The sequence below is a fragment of the Carettochelys insculpta genome, chromosome 6 (assembly GCF_033958435.1).
Source record: "Carettochelys insculpta isolate YL-2023 chromosome 6, ASM3395843v1, whole genome shotgun sequence".
Classification (NCBI taxonomy): Eukaryota; Metazoa; Chordata; order Testudines; family Carettochelyidae; genus Carettochelys; species Carettochelys insculpta.
The window spans coordinates 123786955-123812399 of record NC_134142.1 but is presented as its reverse complement, the minus strand read 5'-3'; the positions used below and the strand labels follow the sequence as shown (position 1 = coordinate 123812399).

The following is a 25445-nucleotide window of genomic DNA, read 5'->3' as shown; positions in this document are numbered from 1 at the left end:
TCTTGATATCCAACCTAGACCTCCCCCATTGCGACTTGAGACCACTGCTCTTTGGCCTGTCATCTGCCACCACTGAGAACAGCCTCTCTCCATCCTCTTTGGAACCTCCCCCCTGCCCTTCTGCTAGTTCAAGAGTGCTGTTAAATCCACACCACCACCAACACCCCCACACACATGCATGCACACACTTTTATTTTCTGCAGACTAAATAAGCCTAGTTCTCTCATCTTCTTCTCCCAAATCATGCACCTCAACTCCCTGATCATTTTTGTTGTTCTCTGCTGGACTGTCTTCAATTTGGCCACAGCCTTTCTGCAATGGGTGGCCCAGAACTGGACATAACACTCCAAATGTGGCCTCACCACTGCCAAATAGATGGGAATAATCAGTTTCCCAGTTCTGCTGGCAATGCTCCTACTAATGCAGCCCAATATACTGTTGGCCTTTTTGGAAACAAGTGCACACTGTTGATAGCCTTCGGTCTTGAGTGGGTTAGACACAACTAATCATTGGCAGGAGGCTCTGGTAGAATACGCCCCGTGTCAATCCTTCTAACCCTATGGTTCTATGATTGTATGTTCTCTGCAACAATCTGATGCTCAGCAGAAAGATGGATAAGATATTTGGAAATCAGCCTTATATTGGCACCCTTCCATGCATTAGGCACCAATATAAATTTATAATGATTAGTCAGCTAAAATCTCACATTGGGCATAAAGCCTGATAGTAAATCCAATAAACAAACTGTTTTTGAGATAAATGAGGTCATACTCATAAGGGGAAGGATGATATAACCAAAGGAGATATGAAGGAGCAGCAGATTAAACAAAAAGAGACTGTATTTACACCATGTTTGAAACCCTCTCACTGGTTTTGGCTCCTGTAACTAGGATGAAGCTGTTGTATCAGAAGCAACAAGATCATCACTCAGGACAGAGTCAGTGTACTGAGCAGTGATGTGAAGAAAACATCTCTCCCAGTCTCTCATGCTCACTAAGGTAATATCTGATGACACTCCCACTTCGCTGGATGCCAGACCCTATGCTCCAGCCAGAACCTGAATGTCTACACAGTTGTTTATTGCTTTTGTAGCAAAAGCCCCATGAGCTAGAGCCAATTGACCTGGCCTTTGAGACTCATTGCTGTTAGTTTTTGTTTCTTTTATGCAGAGTTCACATACTCTGTAGCTCTGTGAAGCTCTCTCATTTACTCAGAGCGCATGGAACTAGTGGGAGCACTGGCTTTTGTTTCTCAGAGAAGATTTTGAAAGGAGACGTTAAGCAGATTCATGGTGAATTCATACCTGACAACACCACAGTGAGATGCACTGATAGCAGAGTGCTGGCCAGACAGCATCCAGCGAGATGTTTCCTTGGAATCCAGGTGGGTCTGAATGTGTTTGTTCTTCCACTGTAAGCTAATGAGAAAATCTGAACTATACACAGGCTATTTATAGTCATTGCATTATTTCTGTGTGTCCATTGATGAACCCATGAGGCTTCTTATTGGGCAAAGAATGAAGAAAGCCAGGGCTGCCCATTCTGTATGAGAACTTCTTTCTTTATAGAGGGGCCGTAGGGCTGTCAATCTAAAATATTCCACCCCACGGGAAACCTACTATAAGAAGTATGAACTGAACACATTTGTTGTCCAAAAGCATGAACCACATATTTTGAAAAAATCCCTTATAACTCAATTCCAGGCAAACAAGAGGTATTTTTATCTTACCAATTGCAGCGCCTACAAGAAATTTAGCTTATTAAAGCACATTGAACCACACCCTTGGTTGATGTAAATCCGCATGGTTCCAGTGATGTCAATGGTGAAAGGACAATTGACAACTGGGGGGTTTGTGAGAAACTATACAACTTTCCTTCCCTCCTCCAAAATCACATGCCACATTCAGGGTATTTAAGTATTTTAGTGTAAATTCTACAGGGAGAGATAATGAAGACAACATTTTGAAGACAACAAGAGTCATTGTTTTGACAATAGAATTAAAAAACAGCCCTATTTCTCAGTACAAAGATTAGATCTGGGTCTATTTCCCAGGCATTGGAAGAAATGAAAACCTTTGTTTTACTCACATTATTCTTTCTCCTGAAATATTAAAGCTGTCTGTTGCCAGAGAGACATCTCTCTTTCTTGGGTTCAAAAGGCATAGTAAGAGGCAGGGTGTATTTATCTGGCGTGCTTGCGTGTGCAGACACAATCCCGTAGAGCTGTCAATCTCAGGCCAGGCTCAAAGGGCATTATTAAAATGCATTTTAGGTCAACTGGGATCTGTAGATCATTTGATGCCAAGCCATTGGCTTTAAAGTTTGAGCAAGTTCTTTAAAGTGTTGTTGTGTCTCTATCTCTTTCACTCCATAAATCTGAACCTCCCCTTAGGACGAAGTACTTCCCAACAGAAGTAAATTTGGAAATGTTTCTCGGAAATGCATTTCCTGTTACATTTGTTCAATGATTTCGGAATAGCTGAGAGAACAAAAATTGAGTCCTTTGTGACACTAGTATTTTGAGAGCCTGGAGACAGAAACTTTAAAAGCAGTTTCCAGACAGAATGCAAGAATATGTACAGTGAATCCAGATTAAGGTGTTGCTTTTTTTCCAGGGATATCTAAAAGCCTGGGACTGTAATGGCAAAAATGTCTGAAGATCAGGACTGGGGGGCACTGGCAGATGCAGGGGTGCAGAAAAGGCTGCAATAGCATGGAGTGTGGACTATCAAGCTTGAGGTACATCAGCAGAGTTGTGGGCTGGCATCCCCAGACTGGCCAAGTAGAGAGGGGGCAGTATTTGTGGGAGAACACTGGAAGATGAATGCAGAGAACTGGGACATTCTGCACAGCTCTGCCTTCTCCCCACACAAAACACAAAACCAAATAACCCCAGATAGACTAAACAACCAATACCCAAAACAAATAATAACATCACATTGTCCTCTATTAATATTGCTGCAACCTGGAAAATCAGAGAAATTTAACTTAAGAGAAATAGGGTTTCTCTGATTTTCTCCTTAATCAATGGATTTCTCGTCAGAATGGGGATGGTGAAGGCCTCAGCTGTAACGAGATGAGGAGCAAGGCATGGGATTTATCTCACCATGCACAGGTTGAACCTCTCCAGTCCAGCACTCTCTGGGATGGCAACATCCATGGTGCGGTGTGATTTTAGTTAGCCAGATGTCCACTTCTCACGAATGTGGTCAAATTTCCAGTGGTCCCATGAAGTTTGTTTACAGTCACCAGTCCTGGCTCTTAGTGTTCTGTGCTGTTATTTAGCTCTAATTTACCCCTAAGTGTCTTTTAAGAGCCTGGAAAGCAGTGGAAGTGTTAGTAATGCTGCCAGACAATATTGCCCTCCCATGGTTTGGTAAATTCTCTGGTTTGGGGTTGATCAGGTCCCAAAGCTGACATACGGGAAAGGTTCAAACTGTATAAAAACATACTGTGTCTGTAGAAGTGATGATGAAAGTGAATAAACACATACCAAGATGATCATGTCATGATATGAACAACTTTAAATTGTACTAAGGAAAATCATTCTTCACTGATTTGGTATGAAAAACAAGCAGTCATTTAAATTTTTTATTGATGAGGTAATGGGTTCTTAACATCAAAAGTTAATTATCTAATAAATGAAATTGTCAGTCTTTAAGGTGTGACAGGACTGCCTTTTTTTGTGATGTTATGAAGCCACAGACTAACATGGCTACCCCTCTGATCTACTAAGAAACTTTTCATTTTGTCAACAAAAGAGCGAGTATGGAGGAACCATCTGACATGTTAGAGTTGGACTTCTTTGACAATATCCCTCACATGAGGTCATTAAGGAAGTTAAGTAATCATGGAGTATGACACAAAGTGCTGTCATAAATGAGAAGCTGGTTAAGCAACAGAAAACCAGTTCTCAAATCTTCAGAGATATATACACTCCTAACATCCATTTATTTTGGTGGAAGTTAGGCATTTACATACCTTTCAGGATCTGGATGAAAGAGTAGAAGAAACCATTAATTTCAAAACAGCAACAGGTACAATATGCATTGACACAATGTTTTGGCTAGGACTGCTGATGTTTCATATATTTATTAATGGTCTGTTAAAGGGAGAGAGCTGTGAGGTGGCAAGATTAGCAGAAAATGTAAAATTGTTTTGATGAGACAAGGCTTGGGAATTATAGAGGGACTAACTGAGTTGTGTGCATGGGCAGCTCCACAGCAGAGGAAATCAGCTGTTGACAACAGATTTCAATAGCTCACACACAGTTCCATGTTCTAAGGGAACAGTAACTGCCAGACAAACATTCTCTGCTCTTAGTATGAAGAGTGGGGTGGAAGCTCTTCCTCAGCAGCATGGGAAGCTAGCATATTTAGACCTTGAAAATGGAAATATTGGTGTTTGCCACAAAACAGAGGCCTTTTTACACAGGAAATTTGGTTTTAAGGAAATACTAAACCCCGCAAATGTTCAGCCTAAAACTTTCAGTCAAAAATCAAAAAGATCTCTTTGGAAATGTTTGCCTGGTGCCTCATGGGAGTTAACGGTTGGCTGTCTCAAAGAGCTGGGGTGTTTGGCCAGACTGTATCCCCCATTGTTCAGATCCTGGAGTGCTGAGCCTTTGACATGTGGGTCATGCATGGACCATCAAAGCATTTCACAACACCTGCAGCGTGCTTCAAGACTACATACTGATGGCCAACTGGAGGGTTGGTGGGGCTGGAACAATAAGTACAGTGCGGGTGTTGAGAGCCCTTGAACCAAACTGTAAATCCTGCATATGATGGAAACCACTTCAAACCAGGGTGTACAGCACCACCCTCACCATCGGTCGCTCCAGGTTCATTAGTGTTTTGTCATTGTGTTTACATCATTTTAGTTTACACAAGTGTGTAGATAGACAATACTGTACCTGGAAATAAATCCATAAGCAAGAAGCTGAACTTACAGCATAAAACAGTACTGGGGAGTAAATCTTATTAAAATGTGTAGAATTTGTTCAGTACTGGTTGGGGCCTCAAATGTATTTCATGGTAACAATTTTCAAGTACCGAGGGGCAGGTTAGATTAGCACCTGTCAGGGATAATGTAAACAGTAATAGGTCCTGCTGTGAGTGCAGGGAACTCGACTTGATGAGCTCAAGCTTTGAGAGCTGGTGTCTTCCTCCTCCTCCACAATGCCAGGAACTTTCAGCTCTTCTGGCGGCTCGCCTCTTCTCTGGCCATGGGGAGAGATGGGTCACTTTCTTCCCCGGGAAGCCAGCTGCTGCTTCCCTCTGGCTCTGGGGTCTCCTGCCCTGCCTTCCTCCTCAGCATCTGCCTCAGCCTCTCCATGCTAGCACTGAGTGGGAAAAGCCATGAGTCTGGGTTCAAGGCAGCCTCTCATTGCTCTGCCTCCTCCCCGTACACCCCTGCATAGGGCACAGAGATTGCTATCTGCAGGCAGTGGCAGCAGCTCCCAGGATAGGCTGCTCCCAAAATTCCCCATCAGCACTGGGCCCCTGTGACAATGGGGGAGTCTCATCCTTTCAGAACAGCGGGGCTCACGCCTCATTTGGAGAAGCAGATCCCTCCTCCCCACCAGTCTACGCTCCCTCCGAGGCATGAGAAAGAGCAGACGTTGGAAGGGAGTCTGAGCTTGCCCGGAGGGCTAGTCCCCAGCTAAAGTCCACAAGGTGCTAATAATAGAAGCCCTGTGCCCCCCTCAAGTCCACTGATTTCACTGATTGCAGTTTGGGGGAGAGGCAGCGCAGCAACTGGCAGATTGTGCAGGTTGTGTACTCCTGGTTAAAGGGGTTGTTGCTACGGAGATTTGATTACGAGTGTAATTGTAATGGAGACATAGTTGTTGGAGTGGTTGCAATGAGGATGTAGTTTGGGGGATGGTTGCCAGAGAGATTTTGTTTCTGAGGGGGTTGCTAGAAGGGAAGGTCTGGGAACCATATTGCTTGGGACATTCCCACCACATTGGAGCTGGCTCTGGAGAACTTCCTGCAGGAAACAAGCTGCCCAGACTCAGTGAAAAGCTGTAAAGAGCTGTGTTAGGACATCTCACCTCAATGACAGGAGGTTGCCACCCCCCATTTCCACTCCTCCCCAAGCAGCATTTGGAAGCCTCTGAGGAAATGCTCACATGCCATGGACTTACTCTAGATGGGTAGAGCTGGGCTGGCAGATGCTGCATGTTAGTCTGTCCCTGGCACTTTCTCTTGGTCACCTGCAGCTCTGTGGCTGGAAGGGTGCTGCACAATGCCCTGCCATCAGGGCACAGTGTAGAAGCCAGGAGATGAACAGGGGCTGTGAAGACAAGCTGATGTTTTCTTGTCAAAGGATAGATCTGGGGTGAGCAAACTTTATATACCAGGCCCCATTTTTTCATTCGAAAAGGGGAATATTGGCATTTGAAAGGAGTTGTAACAGAAAGACTGAGAATAGGATAGATGCAGAAGGTCACCAGTGAGGAATTCTATAGAAAGATACAGCCGAAAGAGAACCTGCTGCAGAAGGTTATAAAATAGAAGCTACAACTATTTGGGCATATTTGCAGAATGAACGATGAATGAAAAATCAAGGCCCTCGTATTTGGCATAATGGGCAGTTCAAACAGGAGAGGCAGAGACTGGGTAGATGATATAGTAGATTGGTGCAGAGCTAGTCTACAGAAACTAAGCCACCCCGCACTGGACAGGGAAAGAAATAGCGAGAGAGGCATCAGACACCAACAGGCGCTGAGTCTATGGTTATTGATGATGATGATGATCAGCAGGGCTTCCCAACCTGTCCAATGTAATCCAAACCCATGGAAATTTTGGTTATGTTTGTATAAAAAAATCCTTTCAGCATGTGTAAGAAAATAAGTCTGTAGATTGCAAAATCTTTATTAATTGGTATATAAACATGAATACACTGTGACAAAGTCAGTCCTATTCCTGGGTCTCTGGCTTCTATTCAGTCCACTGGGCCCACTCAAGGGCTCAGTTGCCCTCACTGGGGCAACGGATGGTCTGGGGGGAACCCAGCCCCCACCCACTTGTGCCAGGTTCTGGCCCAGGGACCCTATGCAACTGCTAGCGGGAGGACCTGACTCCCTTAGCACAGCTGCTCTCCTCCCTGGGCCACTTCCCCAGACGATTCCCCTGCTACCTTCTCCAGGCTGCAGCAGCCGTGTGTCCTCACTCTTGAACTGTAGAAACTCCCACCCTCCCTCTGTGGTTTCTGATGTTCCTGCTGCTCTCCTCTGCTCCTCTCAAGGCTGCTCTCTCCCACTACTCTGGTCTCCTTGCAGCTCTCTGCTCACCTCTCACACTCTCTCCCTGCCCTTCCCACTGTGAAGGGTTTTTAAAGGCCTCTTATTAGTCCAGTTATTGGGGCCAGCTGGCCCCAATTAGGCTAAGCCATCTCCCACCCAGCTGCCTGTGATTGTCCTGCAGGCCCTTCTGCTTGTTTGGGCTCCCTCTCAGAGGCCCCCCACCCTGGCCCTGCCACACATTTCCTCCCCTCCCCCTGCTCAACACCCTTGGGTTGGGCTACTTGGGTCGGGCAACAGTGCACTCTTGACGAGCTGTCTGCATTTCCATTTTGGCTTCCGGATCTATGTTGCACCTTGAAATTGAAGGGCTGCAGGGACAGGAACCACCTGGTGACCCTCGCAGTTTTGTCATTGTTGCTGTTTATCCATTGTAGGGGTGCATGATCAGTGACCAGGGTGAACGTCTGTCCCAGGAGGTAATAGTGTAGGACCTCCATAGCCCATTTCACCGTGAGGCATTCTCTCTCCACAATGGCATATCTCTTCTCACACAGCAGGAGCTTTCTGCTGAGGTATAGGACAGGGTGTTCCTCCTCCCCTGCCATCTGCGACAATACCTCCCCTAGTCCGATTTCTGAGGCATCGGTCTGTAGGATAAATTCCTTCTTAAAATCAGGGGCGATGAGGATGGAGTCACTGCAGAGGGCAGTTTTCAGGTCTATAAAAGCTTCCTCAGCTGCCGGGGTCCATTTTACAATATCAGGGCCATGGGCTCTGGTCAGGTCAGTCAATGGGTACGCCCTGGAAGCGAAATGGTGAATGTATCAGCGGTAATACCTAACCAGCCCTAAGAAGGCTCTGACCTGCTTCTTTTGGGATGGACAGGGCCAATTTTGTATTGCCTTTACTTTATTCAGTTGAGGTCTTACCACGCCCATTCTTACAACACACCCAAGGTACTTGGCTTCTGCTAGCCTGATTGCACACTTGCTGGGATTCACTGTAAGGCCAGCTTTCCTCAGGGTCTCCAACACAGCTTCCACCTTCTCAAGGTGCGTCCCCCAATCTGGAGTGTGGACAACAACATCATCTAAGTAGGCAGCTGCATACTTTGCATGTGGATGTAATAGTTTGTCCATGAGTCTTTGGAATGTTGCAGGAGCACCATGCAGACTGAAGGGGAGGAAGGTGTACTGGAAGAGTCCATCTTTTCTTCAGCCCCCAGGGTCAGAGGGATCTGCCAGTAGTCCTCGGTTAAATTGAGGGTGGACAGCAATTGGGCCTTTTCCAGTTGGTTGATCAGTTCCTGTACCCATGGCATGGGGTAGGCATCCAACTTCGACATCTCATTCAGCCTTTGGAAGTCATTGCAAAACTGTAGGCTTCCATCAGGCTTGGGTACCAATACGATAGGGTTAGACCACTGGCTGTACGACTCTTCAATAACGTCAAGCTCCAGCATTTTCTTAACACCTGTTTGGACCTCCCCTCTCTTCACCTTGGGTATCCATTAGGGCTTAACGTTCAGTTTAACTCCTGGATCAGTGACAATGTCATAGTACACCTCTGTTGTTCTTCTGAGTTTACCTGAAACACATCACAGTTCCTCTCTATCATTTCAGCTACTTCCATGCATTGGTCTTGGGTCAACTCAGGAGATATCCCCACCTGCTTCTGAGGGTCCTCCCCAGGGCCTGGTGCTCCCAGAACAAATAGCTGCACTTCTCTGTCCCGCCACAGTTTTAGCAAGCTGACATAATATATCTGCTCTGGCTTCTGTCGGTCAGGCTGGCAGACCTTGTAGTCCAACTTGCCAACAACTTCTATCACCTCGTACATCCCCTGCCATCTGGTAAGGAGTTTACTCTCGGCCATTGGCACCAACACCAATAAAGGGTCTCCCACCTGGAATTTCCAGGGTGTCGATTGCCGATTGTAGTGGGCTTGCTGGGCTTTCTCTTAAGTTTTCCCTCACTTTTGGGGTGACTCTGGTGATTCGGTCTCTTATCTGAAGCACATGGTCAACATATTAGCTGAGAAAAATAAACAAGTGTTCCTGAGAGGACAAAGCAGGTAAAACACATTAACAGGTGAATCAAAGTTTGTAAATCCAAAAGGATGGCAGCGATGTAGCAATGTGCCAGCTTGGGGCTACTCAGAATAACTCTGGGGAACTCCATCATTTTGTGGAGTTATTCCATCCTGTTACAAACCAAACAGTCCAGAGATAAAGGATCTGCCTTTGACTCAATAGGTAGAGGTTCTTCTCTAAACAACAATCTGATCAGTGTTCTTACTCAAATAATGGCTGCTTCCCTTGAATTTAGCACTTGTCTTCATTTGCATTCAACGAGTTATTTAGTTTTAGGCAGAGACCTAAGACAACCACCTGTCATTACATTAAATAAAAACGAATAGATGAAACCAGTGCAAGAAATGTTCCATTAGTTTCATGAAGTTCTAACATCTAAAAACACTCATATTAACATACACTTTGAGCTAGGGCTATTTAGTTATCAGGTATGCATATTGTAAATGTAATTCAATAGTAAATAATAAGATTTAGTTAGGTGAAAACAATGCAATTAACATCTCCTTTCATCTCTGGTGGCACGCAGTTGAATTGGGCTGAATACATAGCAATGTATTTAATTTCTTTGATATTCACATACAAAAGAATTGGCCTATGGCCCTGGCTTGAGCTGGTTTGTCAACATCATATTTGCCACCATGAATTGTGTGAGCCCATTCTTTTCTTTTCTCAGCCCATGGTTTATTTTAATCCAAAGGCTTCCTTTAGACTCTCTAATGCCTTCTCTTTGGTTATTCTGCCCCAGTCCTCAGGGAGATCAGCAGGGAAAGCATCAAACACCTCAGCAAACTGGTCATTGAATTCCTTGAAAACAAACTTCCAGTAATCAGAGGCCATGATGGTGGAATCTGGTCGGATGTCCCATTCTGGAAAATATTTGCGATAATCTTTAAAAGGATGACTCTCCCAATTTGTCTCTGTACATCTGAATGTGCAACTGGAGTCCACAGAAGAGGAGCATATATCATAGATAAGCTTTTTTGTTTCCACCCACCTGTATTTCCCTAATCCCTGAGGTCGATGCACTGAGGCAGAATGCTTCTCGTGGATGGGGGCGGACACGTCACAGGGAACTTTACAGAATGGACACTGCTTCTCACAGACAAACACTCGTTTGAAGATCTCATCCTGGGGCTTCACTGCAAGTTTGGAAAGTTTTGACAAAATATCCAGATTTCCTAAAGTAGATAAAACATGGTTTTCCAGATCAGGAATAAAATGTGCTAGAAGAGCTGAAAACTGGTCAGCACTTGCTGCATTTTTAAACAGTATAACTTCTAGGCTGTCTTTGGGAATCACTAGATCATCCTTCAGCTTTTCACGCAAGTTGTCTAAAAAGTCACAGACTGTCTCCATCCTCTCATCTTTGGAGTTTTTCAGAACATAACTGAGTTTATTAATTACTTGGGTTAAAATGTTTTTCTCTAAATGTGCCAAGATGGCCTTCTCTCTGTAGTGTGTTAACAAGTGTGTCTCTATCCGGCTTTTGATAAAATATACATAATTGACTGAGTATTGCAGATAATTGTTGAAGTCATTTTCTTCCAACAGCTGCTTCAGTAGAAAGAATTGGAAATAGCTCCGGGCACTGTACTCAGTAGGCTGTTCACTTCTGAGAATGTCATCCACTATTTCTGTCCCAAGTCTCTTGTTTATATAGTCTACCAGGGCAGGTCTCAGACACTGAACACAGAAATTCCAGGCCCTGTCTTGGCATTCATCTTTCTCTAAGTAAAGAGCTTTGAATGTGGAGAGATACTGAGGTTTCAGGTTCCCCAGACGCTGGAGAGGATCATTTTCTTTAGTGAATTCTTCATGCATCTTCTGAAACTCATGTGCTGCATCCCCCAAAATGTGAAGCTTCAGCTCAACTTCAAAGAGAACACTTGTCTGAAACTTTTGAACATCACTCTGCTGCAGCTGCTCATTAATGATCTTCAGCAACTCTCTGCAGGAAGTTTCATCATAATCTGCTTTGCAATTTACCTTTCCTTCAGTGTAACTCTTGCACTTATTTATTAAAGATTTAGCTAGATCCTCTGTTTTATGCCAGCAATCATGTGTGCACCATTCTTTCACGCATGCTTTAAATTGCGTTTTATAACCACTGAACAATTTTAATTCTAAGTATTCCTTTTTCATTTTGAAATTTTGTGTTTGATAAGTACACAAGCTTTCAGCATCCATTAACATCTGCCATGCTGCACTCCCCCTATTCTCTAGGTCTCTTCTCAGATGGACCTCCATTTCTTCAGAGATGTTGCGTTTCTGCAAAGGAATGAGCGATAATTCTGTCAATGTTTCTGTCCACATGTTTTCAAATTCCTTCTCCAGTTCATCGCCATTTAGTTTGCATTTGCTTTGCCTGCAGCGAATCAGAAGCCTGTCAACCTTCTCTTCAATTTTCCTCTTGTACTATGAAAGGAGAGCCTCTGTTTTGTATTGGTCCTTTCTAATTTCAGTCACTTCTTTCAACTTTTTGAATGAATAACTCTTCAATTCATCCCACAGAGCTGTTGCACTTCTCCGAAAATCTTCTTTGTACTTTTCTATCAGGTACAGATTTGCTGCTCCACTTTCAAAATACTGCTTTACATGATCCAAAATCTTCTCTGCTTCTTCCTTCAGTTTTTCCTGTGCCTCATTCTTTAGCCTGGTTAAAACATTGTCTAGCTCATTAGATGGTTGATTTTGGATGTAAGTTTCTTTTTTGGATATCCAGAGATGTATCTCCTTGCGGAAATCCCACTCCCACTCAGAATACTTCACAGACAGCTGGTTGTAAGCTTCAGCGACAAGGCTGTTTCTAAAGCTGAAGATGAAGTTCTCATGCCTGACAGCATTCCACAGGCTCCTCACCCATTCAATAAATTGGGGAATGTCTCTGGGGGGTCGTTTTTTTGAACTGTCTTTCAGAAGATCAAACAAATAAGTCTTTAATTTATAAACAGTTTGGCTGTATCCCAAATTCACTGGAGCCATTGGGGGAACTCCATGCCACAGAGAAGGAATGTACCAATTGTGTTCTTCCAGATCATAATCCAGAATATCAGAAAAGTTCACCCCCGTGCCTTTCTTTTCCATGTTTGCTGCAGCTTTGGTCATTTCATTGAGCTGCTCCAGGAGTTGTTTCCTGTCCCTCATGTTTTGTTCATGCGCAGACACATCACTGACATTCTGATGCACAAACTGGCAGTTGGGTTTGTGCCCGATTTCTGCCATTCTGAGAAAGGCATGGACCACGATTTGCAAAGTATCCTTCATCTCAGTTGAATTCTCCATTGCCATGTTAACAATGGTTATGTCACTCAGTCCAACCACCAGTGTGGCCAGTTCATTGTCATGTTGGTAACTATCTTCCAACATGGCCAGTTCAGGGGCTTTCAGACCTTCTGTGTCTATCACTAGGATGAAATCACAGCCCAGCTCCTGCTGAAAGTTGTCTGCCACTTTAATGAGAATCATGAAGGCTCCTCGTGTACATTGGCCGCTGCTCACTGCGAACTGCAGGCCAAATATGGCGTTGAGTAGGGTGGATTTCCCAGTGCCCTGCACTCCCAGCACAGTTATAACCAGCATTTTGGATTTTTCATTCACCTTGGTGTGGAGTTCAGTCAGAACATCCTTCACCCACTGCAGGGGGATGTTGGATACATCTCCATCAATTAGCTCCAGGTGAAACCCTTCCAGCATCAGGTCAGCAGCTGTGCCTGGAAGAAGGACAGTCTGTCTTTGTTCTTCCAATTTCCCTTCTTTAACCAATGAGTATTCTGACTCATAGAACTGCCCCAGCTCACGCATGAAATGCTCCACACCGAGGGAACTGGTGGAGATTAATTCGTCTAATTCTGTAAACATTTTGAGGTCACCTTTTGAGCTCTTGCATTTCTCTTTATATTGATTCCATAGGTTAGAAAGATTTTCCCGAGCAATGCGATCCAAGCCAAACTTCAACCATTTCAGGAAGTAATATTTCTTCATGGGAGACAGTAGTCCTGTTCCCTTAATAAATGTTGTCAAGCCATCAGTAAACTCACAATTATTCTGACAAACACGCAATTCTAATAGTTGTTGTTTCAGCTGAGATTTGTATTTCTCAACAGGGATGTCTCCTTGATTTCTCAAACGGCACATTTCTTTTTCCACTTCAGCCACATTTTTCCATGGCTCCCCTTGGAGTTTCAGATTTTCCCTCTTGTATTCTGCCACATCTTTTATTTGTGCAGTGATTTCCTTTGCATGTTTACAGGCGTTCTGACATTCCTCAGCATCTTCATCCACCTGGATGTTCAATTCACGTGCTGTCTCAGCCATGCCTTCTATGCTCATCCTCTTGGGACAAGACTTCATTATGGCCTGTATTGAAAACTGCAGATTTTTTACAAATTGTACCTTATTTTTGGCACTTTCTTTCTTCAGCACATGAGAGCTGTTCAGTTTCAGCAGTGGGGCTAACTCTCTCATGAATCCCTTTGTTTCTTTGTCTTTCCCATTATTGATAATGAAATAGTATTTAGTTTCTGATCCCTGTAGAAGTGACAGCAGCTCATATTCTCTGTCACTGATGCTGTCAATCACTATGAACACAGCTGAAGAGATCAGTGTTAAAAAGCTGAACTGCAGCCAGTGTGACTCAATGTCTCCACGCAGGTTGGTAACTGCAACGGGCTCTGGGAAAAGATCTGATTTCCCACTCCCACCAGGGAAATACCAGGAAATCTCAACCAGCCCATTTGCGATTTCCCGTGGGACATTCCCAGACTCCATGTCCCGATGGATGAAGAAATTGTGGTGCTGCTGGAGGGGGCTGAGAATCTTATTGAGAAGTTCGGACTTGGAGAAGCTGCAGCTCCCCAGCCGCACAAAGGAAATTGTTGGCATTGCCATGAGCACCAGACTCTCCTCTCTGAACCCTCTGCTCTCTGCCAATGAATGTGGCCTCCAATTCTTCACAATGTCTCTCATGGCCCACAGCATTAGGGTGCACCTGGGGGTGTCCAGGGCGGGCAGCAGCAGAGGCAGGGCAAACTGGCACATGGACATTTTGGACAGAATCTCCTGCTGTAGGAAACTGTCTGAGCAAAGCAGAATGGCACAGAGAACATCCAGGGGGTTGAGAGAATCAGGATCCTCTATGTCCATAGTTAACGTATGATCACTGGGTGCCCTGAGCTCAAGGCTTGTGCTTCTTGCCATCCCATTCAGCGCCATGAGCTGCCTCAGGAAATGCCAGGGTAAATCTTCCCTTGTCTGAGGAGTCCAGCTCTTGACACTTTCTGGAGCAATTTCCAGTACCTCTCTCAGCTTTAGTTTCTGGCTTCTGTATTTTTCCATTTTTAGCTTTGACTCAATATAGTCAAGGGCTTTCGGTGTCTCTGCAAAAAGATGACACAACAGGAACAATTTGTTAAACTGGAAATGTTCTTGAATATAATTTTAGTTTTCACAATTTAATTTACAGAAGCAAAATCATAAGGACTGCTGTTTTCCTTGTAAGGACAGCCACTTAGAGGTGTCGTGTAGCTGTGATTCCCACTCACCATTCATCTGGTGCAGACTTCACAGGTTTGCCCAGATTGTTACTGTTGCAGTCATTCTAAAGGACACATCAATTGGAGCTGGGGGAGTTCTTTCCAACAGATCATTTACTCAACACAAAATGTGGGTTTGGTTGCCCTAAAGCTATGGCACATATGATATAAGATGTTTCAGCTATTTATAAATTGGCTGGAGGAAAAGGTGATGGCACTGCTCTTCCCTCCCATAGTCCTTCCATAACATGTAGCCCAGTGGACATGGGAAGGTCACCAAAAACTTCAAAAAACACTTAGAATTAATATAATGTGAAAAATTTTATATTTTAATTTGTTGGAATCCCCCAAAATTATTCATCCAGCTCCATTCATACACAGTCTTTTTAAGTAAGACAGAAGATTCTTCCTCCTCCCACCTTTCCTCTTTACTGCTCTAGCTGAGGGGTTTTTTTGCCCTCACTTTTCTTCTCTGTAAATCACATTAGGACAGACACCTAGGGTGAATTTACAGTCAGTAGTTACCCTTCCTGGCTCAGAGCTGCAGTACATTCTACCCAGGAGACAGGAGCACTAAAGTTACAAAGCTGGATGATGACTAGAAATTGTAGCAACCAGCATAGAACTGAAAGAGAAGAGCACAACTTGCAAGAATGAAGAGTGTGGAAAGGCACCAGCAGGTCAGTCTGTGTGCACGTGGCTAGAATGTGAAGCTGCAGTTGCTGCCGCTCTGTAAATTGTTGCTTTAACAAAACACCAGCTATGATTAGATTCTAGTAGAGGAAAAGATTTATGGATGATACTGAAGCAAATTGAGAACAAACAAAAGTTTGTAATTTAAATGACACCAATAGCCTTAAAATTAAAGGTGTGGAGGCATTAGACAACAAATCCTGTGAATATGCTGTTTGAACATTAGACAATCCCAGGTTCACAGGGCCAATGCGCTAGCTGCTGGGCTCACCCACACCCTCTTTTGAGCCAAGCAGTAAATATAACCAGACTACTTGGAAATATTGACCATAATGTAATAAAATGTAACATCCCTGTGGCAGGACCCCTCATGGATCAGGACCAAGGTCCAGGCCCTCCTCAACCTCAAGGTCAAGCAATGGAATGCTCCTAGCTATGCCTGGGGAGGGTCATTTGGGGCTGTGGGAGAAGGTCTCCCTCAGAGCCTCGCAGATCTGCAGCCAATCCCAATGAGCTTGGCGAATCAGAGCTGCACCCGGCTGCTTGTAGCTGTGGCCACAATCTTGTCCCGGGACAAATGCCTCACCCTTCCCCTCTACTATTTTGTGGAAGGCACAAAATGCAGCCACAACTTGAAAGACATTGTGTTCCCCCACCTCCACGTGTGTGAGGAGGCACCTAAAGCATTCCTTGAGGTGGTCAAAAGTGCATTCTGCCTGCTTCTGGTCATAGTTGAGTCAAACATTAAAGGGTTACTGCTCGAGTCCAGCTGCCTGGTGTAGGGCTTCGTAAGCCTGAGCATGAGGGGGTGGACTAGGTCCCCCACAATGCACAGTGGCATGGACACATCCCCAACCTACAGCTCACAGTGGGGGACGAAGGTGCCCCACCTCCATCCTCCAACACAGGCTGGAGTTGCGGAACACCCATGAATGGTGTGCCCAGCCCAACCACTCGACATAAATATTGACGAAGAGTCCATGGCGGTCAAACAGGACCTGGAGCACCATGGAAAAATATACATTGCAGTTGGTGTACTTTGCTGCACTGTGGTCTAGGATGCAGATTGGGACGTGGGTTCCCTCGGTAACCCCAAAGCAGTTTAAGAACCCCAGGGTGAAGAATCCATTCACAACCCTGTCCACATCTGCCAGACAGAGAGGCAGGAGGATGCTGTGGATGGCCATCACCACCTGCAAATGGAGGGGACCAAACACACACATCAGAGGCTGAGGGAGGGAGCCCCTGGGCCTGTGGGGGTCCCCTGCACCCTCTCATCCCTTCCCCTCTGAGCCTATTAGGAGCACACCCTGTATGGCTGCCCCTTCTACAGCAGGACTGTGTGATAGTGGGATGGCACAGTCTCCCCAGGGCTTCCCCCACTCCCCTGGCAACCCTGACCTTACTTCCCATGGGTTCTCCTTGGGTGGGACACACCCTTTCCCGTGCAGGGACTGAAGCCTGCAAGTGCCTTACCTCCATGAGAAGGGCCTCAACAGTGGACTTCCCATGCTGAACTGGTTTCTGAAGGAGCAGTAGCTGTCAAGGGGTGGTGAGCTTCCACAGGGCAATGGCAACCCACTTCTCCACAGGGATGGTAAGCTGCAAGTGGGTGTTCTGTCTCTGGAGGGTAGGGGCAAGCCACGCACAGAGCTCCAGAAATGTCTCCTTCCACATGAGGAAGCTCTGGAGTCATTGCTGGTTGTCTCTCTGTAGCAGTTGTGCTGTCCCTCATGGAGGTAGGCAAGTCTCAGCACAGGCAGGGAATGGGTGTTGCGGGGAGGGGGCCTATAAGGGCGCACTTTGCTGGTGCTCCCAGAAGGGATTGCTGGCCATGCAACCCTGGCGCACATGGTTCCGGGTGTCCATTCTGTTAAGAGTGCAGCTGGGCAGTCTGGCTGCTCTCTGCTGACAGATTGGATAACTTTTTTCAATCCACTTTGCTGTCTGGCCATGATCTGTCAACAAAAGATTTGTCAGAAGAAATATTCTGACAGAAATTTCTGTTGGCAGATCGCTCTCATCTAGACTTAGCCTCAGAGAGTAGTTATCAATTACACATCCCAAAAACAGAAGCGCATAGTGAGTAGGGTCTGTCGGGAGTCTGTTCTGCCCAGTTCTTTTGATTATCATAGAATCATAGAATCATAGAACACTAGGACCAGAAGGGGCCTCGAGAGGCCATCGAGTCCAGCCCCCTGCCCCAACGGCAGGACCGACCACTATCTACACCATCCCTGATAGACATCTATCTAATCTGTTCTTAAATATCTCCAGCAAGGGAGATTCCACAACCTCCCTTGGCAACTTATTCCAGTACTTCACCACCCTATTATCTCTATAAATAATTTGAATAATGCCATGGAGAGCAAGTTGATAAACGACATGTATACAAAACTGTGAAAAGTAGAAAGTGCTTTTGGAGGAATGGGTTAGAATTCAAAATAATTTTGGCAACCTGGAGAAATGAAGTGAAGTAAACAGGGTGACATTCAATGCAGAGAAAGGCAAAGGACTAAACTTGGGAAGGAAAAAATCACACACACAAATAACCAATGAAAAATGACTGGAGGGGAAGTACTGCAGAAGGAATCTGGGGCTTAAAGTGGATCAGAAACTAAACATGTAATACCACTGCAAAAAAAAAACCACACATAGGCTACGTCTACACGTGAAGCCAACATCGAAATAGCTTATTTCGATGTAGCAACATCGAAATAGGCTATTTCAATGAGTAACGTCTACACGTCCTCCAGGGCTGGCAACGTCGATGTTCAACTTCGACGTTGCGCGGCACCACATCGAAATAGGCGCTGCGAGGGAACGTCTACACGCCAAAGTAGCACACATCGAAATAAGGGTGCCAGGCACAGCTGCAGACAGGGTCACAGGGCGGACTCAACAGCCAGCCGCTCCCTTAAAGGGCCCGTCCCAGACACAGTTGCACTAAACAACACAAGATACACAGAGCCGACAACGAGTTGCAGACCCTGTGCATGCAGCATGAATCCCCCGCTGCAGCAGCAGCAGCCAGAAGCCCTGGGCTAAGGGCTGCTGCACACGGTGACCATAGAGCCCCGCACGGGCTGGAGAAACAGCGTCTCTCAACCCCCCAGCTGATGGCCGCCATGGAGGACCCCACAATTTCGATGTTGCGGGACGCGCAACGACTACACGGTCCCTACTTCGACGTTCAACGTCGAAGTAGGGCGCTATTCCCATCCCCTCATGGGGTTAGCGGCTTCGACGTCTCGCCACCGAACATCGATGTTAACATCGAAATAGCGCCCAACACGTGTAGCCGTGACGGGTGCTATTTCGAAGTTAGTGCCGCTACTTCGAAGTAGTGTGCACGTGTAGACACGGCTATAGTGAAAGACATTCTCAGATGTATTAGGAGAACATAAGAACATCCACACTGGGTCAGACTAATCATCCATTGAAACCAGTATCCTGTCTACCAACAGTGGCCAATGCCAGGTGCTTCAGAGAGAATGAACCAAACAGGACAATTACCTAGTGGTCCATGTCCTGTCATTCAGACCCAGCATGTGGGGATCAGGGGCTTTAGGACACCCAGAATACGAGGTGGCATCCCTGACCATCTTAGCCAATAGACGTTGATTGACTGAGATCTTATCTAACTCCTTTTGAACCCAAATAAAGTTTTGATAACAAATTCCCTGGAAATATTCCATGGCAAGAGTTTAACAGTGCACTGTGTGGAGTAGTACTTTCTGGTTTTGTTTTAAATTTTCTATCTACTAATTTCCTGGGCCATCCCTGGCCCCAGTGCTATGAGAAAAGGTAAAGAGCATTTCATTAATTTTCTTCACACCATTCATGGTTGCATCGCCCCCTGTCATAAACACCCCCGCTTCCCTTACTGCCAACCCCGCTGTTGCTTTACCGCCCTTTTTATCTCTCATAGGGTGCGTCTACACTAGCCGGCTACTTTGAAGTTGCCGGCACAATGTTGAAATAGCACCCATCGCATCTACACGCACCGTGTGCTATTTCGACGTTGAAATCAACATTAGGCGGCGAGACGTCGAAATCACTATTCCCATTTGAAGATGGGAATAGCGCCCTACTTCGACGTTGAATGTCGAAGTAGGGTGTGTGTAGATGATCCGCATCCCAGTACTTCGAAATAGTGGGGTCCTCCATGGCGGCCATTGACTGAGGGGTTGAGACGCTCTGTCCAGCCCCTGCGGGGCTTTATGGTCCCCATGCACAGGAGCCTTTAAAGCACCACAGACCCGGATTTCCTGTGGCAGGAAGCTGACAGCGTCCAGGCAGCAGCACATGCACGTGCTTGCCCTGCACACTTCCCAGAGGCCCCAACCCATGTACCCACCACCCATGGCCTCGAGCCAGCCCCCTCCGAGCGCCCCCAGGGCTCCCCTCCTGAGGGGACCCAGGCACCCCCAGCAGCCAAGCGGGGGGCCAAAAAGAGGCGGGGCCCCTCCTGGTCAGAGGCCAAGCTCCGAGACCTGCTGGGGCTCTGGGGTGAAGAGGAGGTGCTCCATGTGATGGAGAGCAAGCGGCGGAACGCAGAAGTGTTCGCCCAACTGGCCAAGGGCCTGGCCACCCAGGGTCACCTTGCCCGCACTCCGGATCACGTCCGGAGTAACGTGAAGGAGTTGCGGCAGGGGTACTCCCAGGCCCGGGACTCAGCCAGACGGTCTGGGACCACCACCGCCGCTTGCCCCTGTTACAGGGAGCTCAGGGCCAGCCTGGGCCCCCATGACACCTCCTCCCCCACCCCGGCCAGCCTTTACACCACGGCCGATGAGCCCCAGCAGGCCATGGAGCCAGAGTCCGGCCCGGATGCCAGATCTGCACCCCGGGGCCCACCCTTAACCCTGGGGGTGGGGGAACAATGCTATGGGGACAGCCAACAGGGACATCACACCCACCAACAGGGACGAAGACCCAGCACTCAAGGTGGGGCAGGGGGAATGGGCCACAGGCCCTCACTGTACTAACAGCCTTCCCCTCCCTCTCTCCCGCTGCACCATCTGACGCCTGGCACCCTCCATCGTCCCCGACAGCCCACCGGAGGTCAGCCACCGCCAGCGCCCAGAGACACCCCCAAGGCCAGAGGGACGGTCCTGCCACTGCTGGACCCTAGGGATGGCCCCTGTGGACCCCCAGCTCCTGGCAGCTCTCCAGCAGCAGACGGAGGTGGCGGAGAAGAGACTCCGCTTTGATAGGGAGGGGTCCACCCGGCTCTGGGTAGCATGGGAGGACTTCGTGGGGTTGTTCTGGGACATAACTGGATTAATCCAGGAGGCTGTCGCCTGGCTCCTGTCCCGTGCTGCCCCCCAGGCCACCATCCCCGCCTCTCCACCCGAGGCCCTCCTGCTGCACCACCTGCCAACCCCCCGCCATGCCGCCTGCCAGCTCCACTGAGCCCACTGGGGCTAAAGACCAACCAGTGGAGGCATCCTGGCCATACTTGCTGGTCCTCGCAGCCCCCAGCCAGCCACGCTGAGGACCACGGACACAGGGGGGGCCGCGCGCCGTACCCACCGGGGTCACGCCCCTCTAGGCCCACCCCAGACTGATGGGCCAACGGCCGAGCTGTCCGCCGGGCCCCCATGTATATAGTTGTCCCGCTTTTTGTATATTGGTTGCAGTTTCTGTTGTGCACAAAACAAGTTAGCAGTTCTCAGAAAACAAAAGTGTTATTGTCAAAAAAGCTGGAGGTGTGTGCTTGTTGGGGGTGTGGCATGCAGGTGTTGGGGGCAATGTGTGGGCAGTGCGGGCTGTGTGTTGGGGGGTCTTCCAGGGAAGGCCAGGGAGGTGCTCAGGGGTCTCCCTGATTGAAGTGGGCCCACACGGCCTCGCGGACCTGTACCCCCTCATGGTGAGCCTGGCAGTTGGGTGCGGCAGCTGGCTGGGGGAAGTCTGTGCCAGCTTTGACTGTCCACCCCTGGACGAAAGCCTCCCCCTTGCTCTCGATGATGTTGTGGAGCGTGCAGCATGCGCCCACAACCTGGGGGATGTTTTGGAGGCTGACGTCCAGTCAGGCAAGGAGGCACCACCAGCGGCCCTTCAGACGGCCGCATGTCCTCTCCACCACCTGGTGGGAGTGGTTCAGGCAGGCGCTGAACCGCTCCTGGCTGGCGTTGAGGTGGCCGTTGTACGGGCGCATGAGCCAGGGCTGGAGCGGGTAGGCCACATCTGCCATGGGACAGAGAGGCACGGTGGTGTCTCCCAGAGGGATCTCCCTCTGGGGGATGTAGGTCCCCACCACCAGCCGGTGGCACAGGCCTGAGTTCCTAAAAACACGGGCATCATGTGTGCAGCCAGGCCAGCCCACGTACACATCCTGGAAGCAGTCCTGACTGTAGCCCCTGTGATTTATGTATCTTCCTCTGCTGTGGTCTGGGGCACAGATGGGGATGTGGGTCCCATCCAGGGCCCTGAAGCAGTTCAGGAACCCCATGGCAGCAAATCCGGTGACAGCTGCATGCAGGTCCCGGAGTTGGATGGCCCTTTTGAGCAGCGTGGCATTAAGTGCACGGACCACCTGTTGGCAGGGAATACAGGCACCTATGAGGCTGTGCAGGGTGCCCCAGGCCCTTCCACCAGGCCCCCCTCCGAGGCACCTCCCTGGGTACCCCCCTACCCAGCCCCTCCCTCCCTGGCACTCTTCCCTCCCCAGCCCCACACCAGTGCCCTCCCGCCCCCCAGTGGGTGCGTGCCTGGGCCTCCTTACCTCCATGATGACAGCCCCAACAGTGACCTTTTCCACTCCAAACTGGTGTCCCACGGAGCGATAGCTATCTGGAGTGGCCAGCTTCCAGATGACTATGGCGACCCTCCTCTCAACGGGGAGGGTGCACCACATCCGGGTGTCGTGGTGCCTCGTTGCGGGGGTGAGCCACTGGCAGAGCTCCAGGAAGGTCTGCCAGAGCATGTGGAAGTTCTGCAGCCACATGTCGTCGTCCCACTCCCGCATGATGAGCTGCTCCCACCACTCGGAGGCAGGTGAGCAGCCGGCGGGGGAGGAAGAGGGGAGCCTGGTGGTCAGGGGCATCCCCGTTCGCCTCCGGGGAGGGATCCTGTGGCAGGCACCACTGGGCGGCCTCCTGGGCAGCACCTAGCAGGGCACTTGCCCCCTGGATGACTACCTGGAGGGCCTCCTCTTCCTGCTGCTGCTGTTGCTGCTGCTGCTGCTGCTGCTGCTGCTGCTGGGTGTCCATATCTGCTGTGACTTGGTCTGCGAGAGAGTGGCTACTGCTCTGCAGACCTCATGCTGTGCAGGCTGGTTATGTCTGGGAGGGGCCCTTTAAAAGAGCGGCTTGCTGTTGACCCGGGAGGGCTAGTCCAGCCTGTGACCCGGTCCGTGGGCTTTCCTGGCCCCTTATTTCGATGGGGAGTGCTCGTGTGTGTGGACGCTCTGCATTTCCTTCCAGGGCGGCTCCTTCCGACATTCCCCGTTGCTACTTCGATGTTGAACGTCGACGACACCAGCCCTGGAGGACATGTAGACGATACGCGTCGAAGTAGCCTATTTTGATGTTCTTACTTCGAAATAGGCTACTTTGACATAGTGTGCTAGTGTAGACGTAGCCATAAGGAAGATGTTCCATGGCCTTAATCATTTTTGTTGCCCTTCTCTGTACCTTTTCCATTTCATTGTATCTCTTCTGCAGTGGGCAACCAGAACTGCATGAAGTATTCAAGGGGTGGGTGTACCGTGGATGTATATAATGTCATTACAACATTTTCAGTCTTACTGTTTGTCCCTTTCTAGTGGTTCCTAACACAGTTTGCTTTGGTGAGCATGGCTCTATGTTGAGTGGACATTTTCAGAGAACTGCCCACAGTGAATCCAAGATCATTTTTGACAGAAACCCATAAATCAGCCTGAATCTGGCTCACATAAGAGGGCACATGGAGGGAAATCCCGATAAATGGTCAGAGGACTGCAGATGCTGGAACACATAATGCAGGCAAAGAGTGGGGTCAGACACCTCTGGGGGCAGGGCCCCCCTTAGATCTTAGAGGGGGAAGAAAGAAGGACTCACACTGTGCAGATCTTGGCATACACAAAGAAAGAGAGAATGTGGCCCTGCCAGGTACCTCATTCCTATTTGCCACCAGCCACTTGCCATTTACCCCCATGTGCCCCTCACCTGAGTCTCCAAAACTCTCTCACCTCCCCTCCTGACCATCTCCACTGATCACTGGATATTTTTTTCTGTCACAGTTAGGCTCTGGCACAACTAAAAATTATGACAAGTTTGTAAATTAAAGATGCCAGACAAGCTATATGACACTGTAGCACCATTTTCCCCACTGTTGGCCAGGTAAACCAGGTTGTCTTACACCCCAATCCAGCCAAACACTAAAGCGTCGGCTTAGTTTTAAACTAGTTGGTATAATCCTCCTGCATTTAAGATTCCCCCCTCCTGGCCACCCTAATCTGAACTTTGAAGTCCAGGAAAAAAAAACAAAACAAAGCAGAGCAATGGTCCCTTGGTTGCTCAGAGGCTCCAGAACAGCTGACAGTTGGCCGGGAGCATGCAGGCGGGCTGTGCATCACCTCAGCACTCACAGCAGCACTGTGAATCAGATTCCATGTGGATATGACTCTTGGTATGGGCAGGGACTGACTGGGTGCAGGAACTGGCATCATCTTGGAAGATAGAGAGGCAAGTGTATTGAATGGCACCTCTGGTCATGGTCCCTGAGGTGCAGATGTGCTCTCCAGCTCAACTAGCTAGTGCCTCTTTCAGGGGGGAAATTTTCAAGGAATATGGAAATCAGGAGTAAGCAGCTGTGTTCTATAAAACCTGCTGGGATGGGCTCTGCTTCCAGGGACACACAGGGCAGCTGCTCCCATGTACCTCCGTGTCGAGATCAGAATCTTCCACGAGAGCACACAGCAGATTTGAAACTGAGCATCCGAACCAGAACTCTGAGGGAATAGGCACATTCATCCAATAAAGGAACATAAGTACAACGTGACCCACATACGCCAGTGAAACAGATATTGAATACTCACAGCCAACTACTTTCAAAATCGTCCAGCCAACGACTCAGAATAAATAAAATACATTCAGGAAAATCAGTATCTCTCCATGGGGAATGGGCAAACCAAAAAGAAACAAAAATCATGGACTCAGTGATTCTTTAAAAATTTTAGCCCAGCTGTACTAGGAATGCTGTAAATCAGCCTGGACTATTTACTTGAGCTTGTAGCGAAAAGGCTAACAGTGGGGCCAAGGGGTGGGAGAATGAATAAGATAGGACTTCACTGGATTTGCCAAACAGATGTGAATTTTGGATAAAGTTTTAAAACTCTTAGCATTTAAACAGACATGTCCGTGGCTTAGGAAGGTCCTGACTTCAGAGAAGACTTTCTCCATTGGCTCAACCAGGCACTGACTGTGTAACACAGGTTGGACAGGAAAAGCCATGACACAGCTAGGTGGCAAACCAGGCAGTACCTGCAGCATTTGATGTGTCAGAGGCCAATGGAGCATCTCGATTCTCTGGCCCGTCACCTGGGAACACAGGGCAGTTTTGATTCTTGGCACTATGCTCCATATTTGAAGATCCTGAAAAGAAAACCAAATAAAAGACGGATCAGGTGGATGAAGATTGCTCCTAAGATAAGATCTAATCATAACTTCCTTCCCCCTTCCACAGTACACAACATGAATCCAATTACCTACCCACACCCCTTGCCCAGCTTTAATGAAACTGTCATCCCTGAACAGCAATGCAAACTGAATCACAAACCATTTCTGGCGTAGGAGCTGCAGGGACCCACCGAGGAGCAACAAGACTGCATCTCACCAGAGCTGTACGGCCAAAACTAGCTGGTAACCTGGGTAAAGTTGCATTTTGCTGCC

General features: G+C 48.0%; 1 protein-coding gene across 1 annotated transcript in view; it reads right to left on the bottom strand.

The window, feature by feature from the left end:
* Window positions 1–10024: 10024 nt before the first annotated feature.
* The window catches only part of LOC142015185 (interferon-induced very large GTPase 1-like), a 39121-nt gene continuing 23700 nt past the window's right edge, over window positions 10025–25445 (bottom strand). The window contains 1 exon segment of the mRNA XM_074998601.1: window positions 10025–14718. Within this exon segment, the coding sequence (XP_074854702.1) occupies window positions 10025–14718 (4694 nt within the window).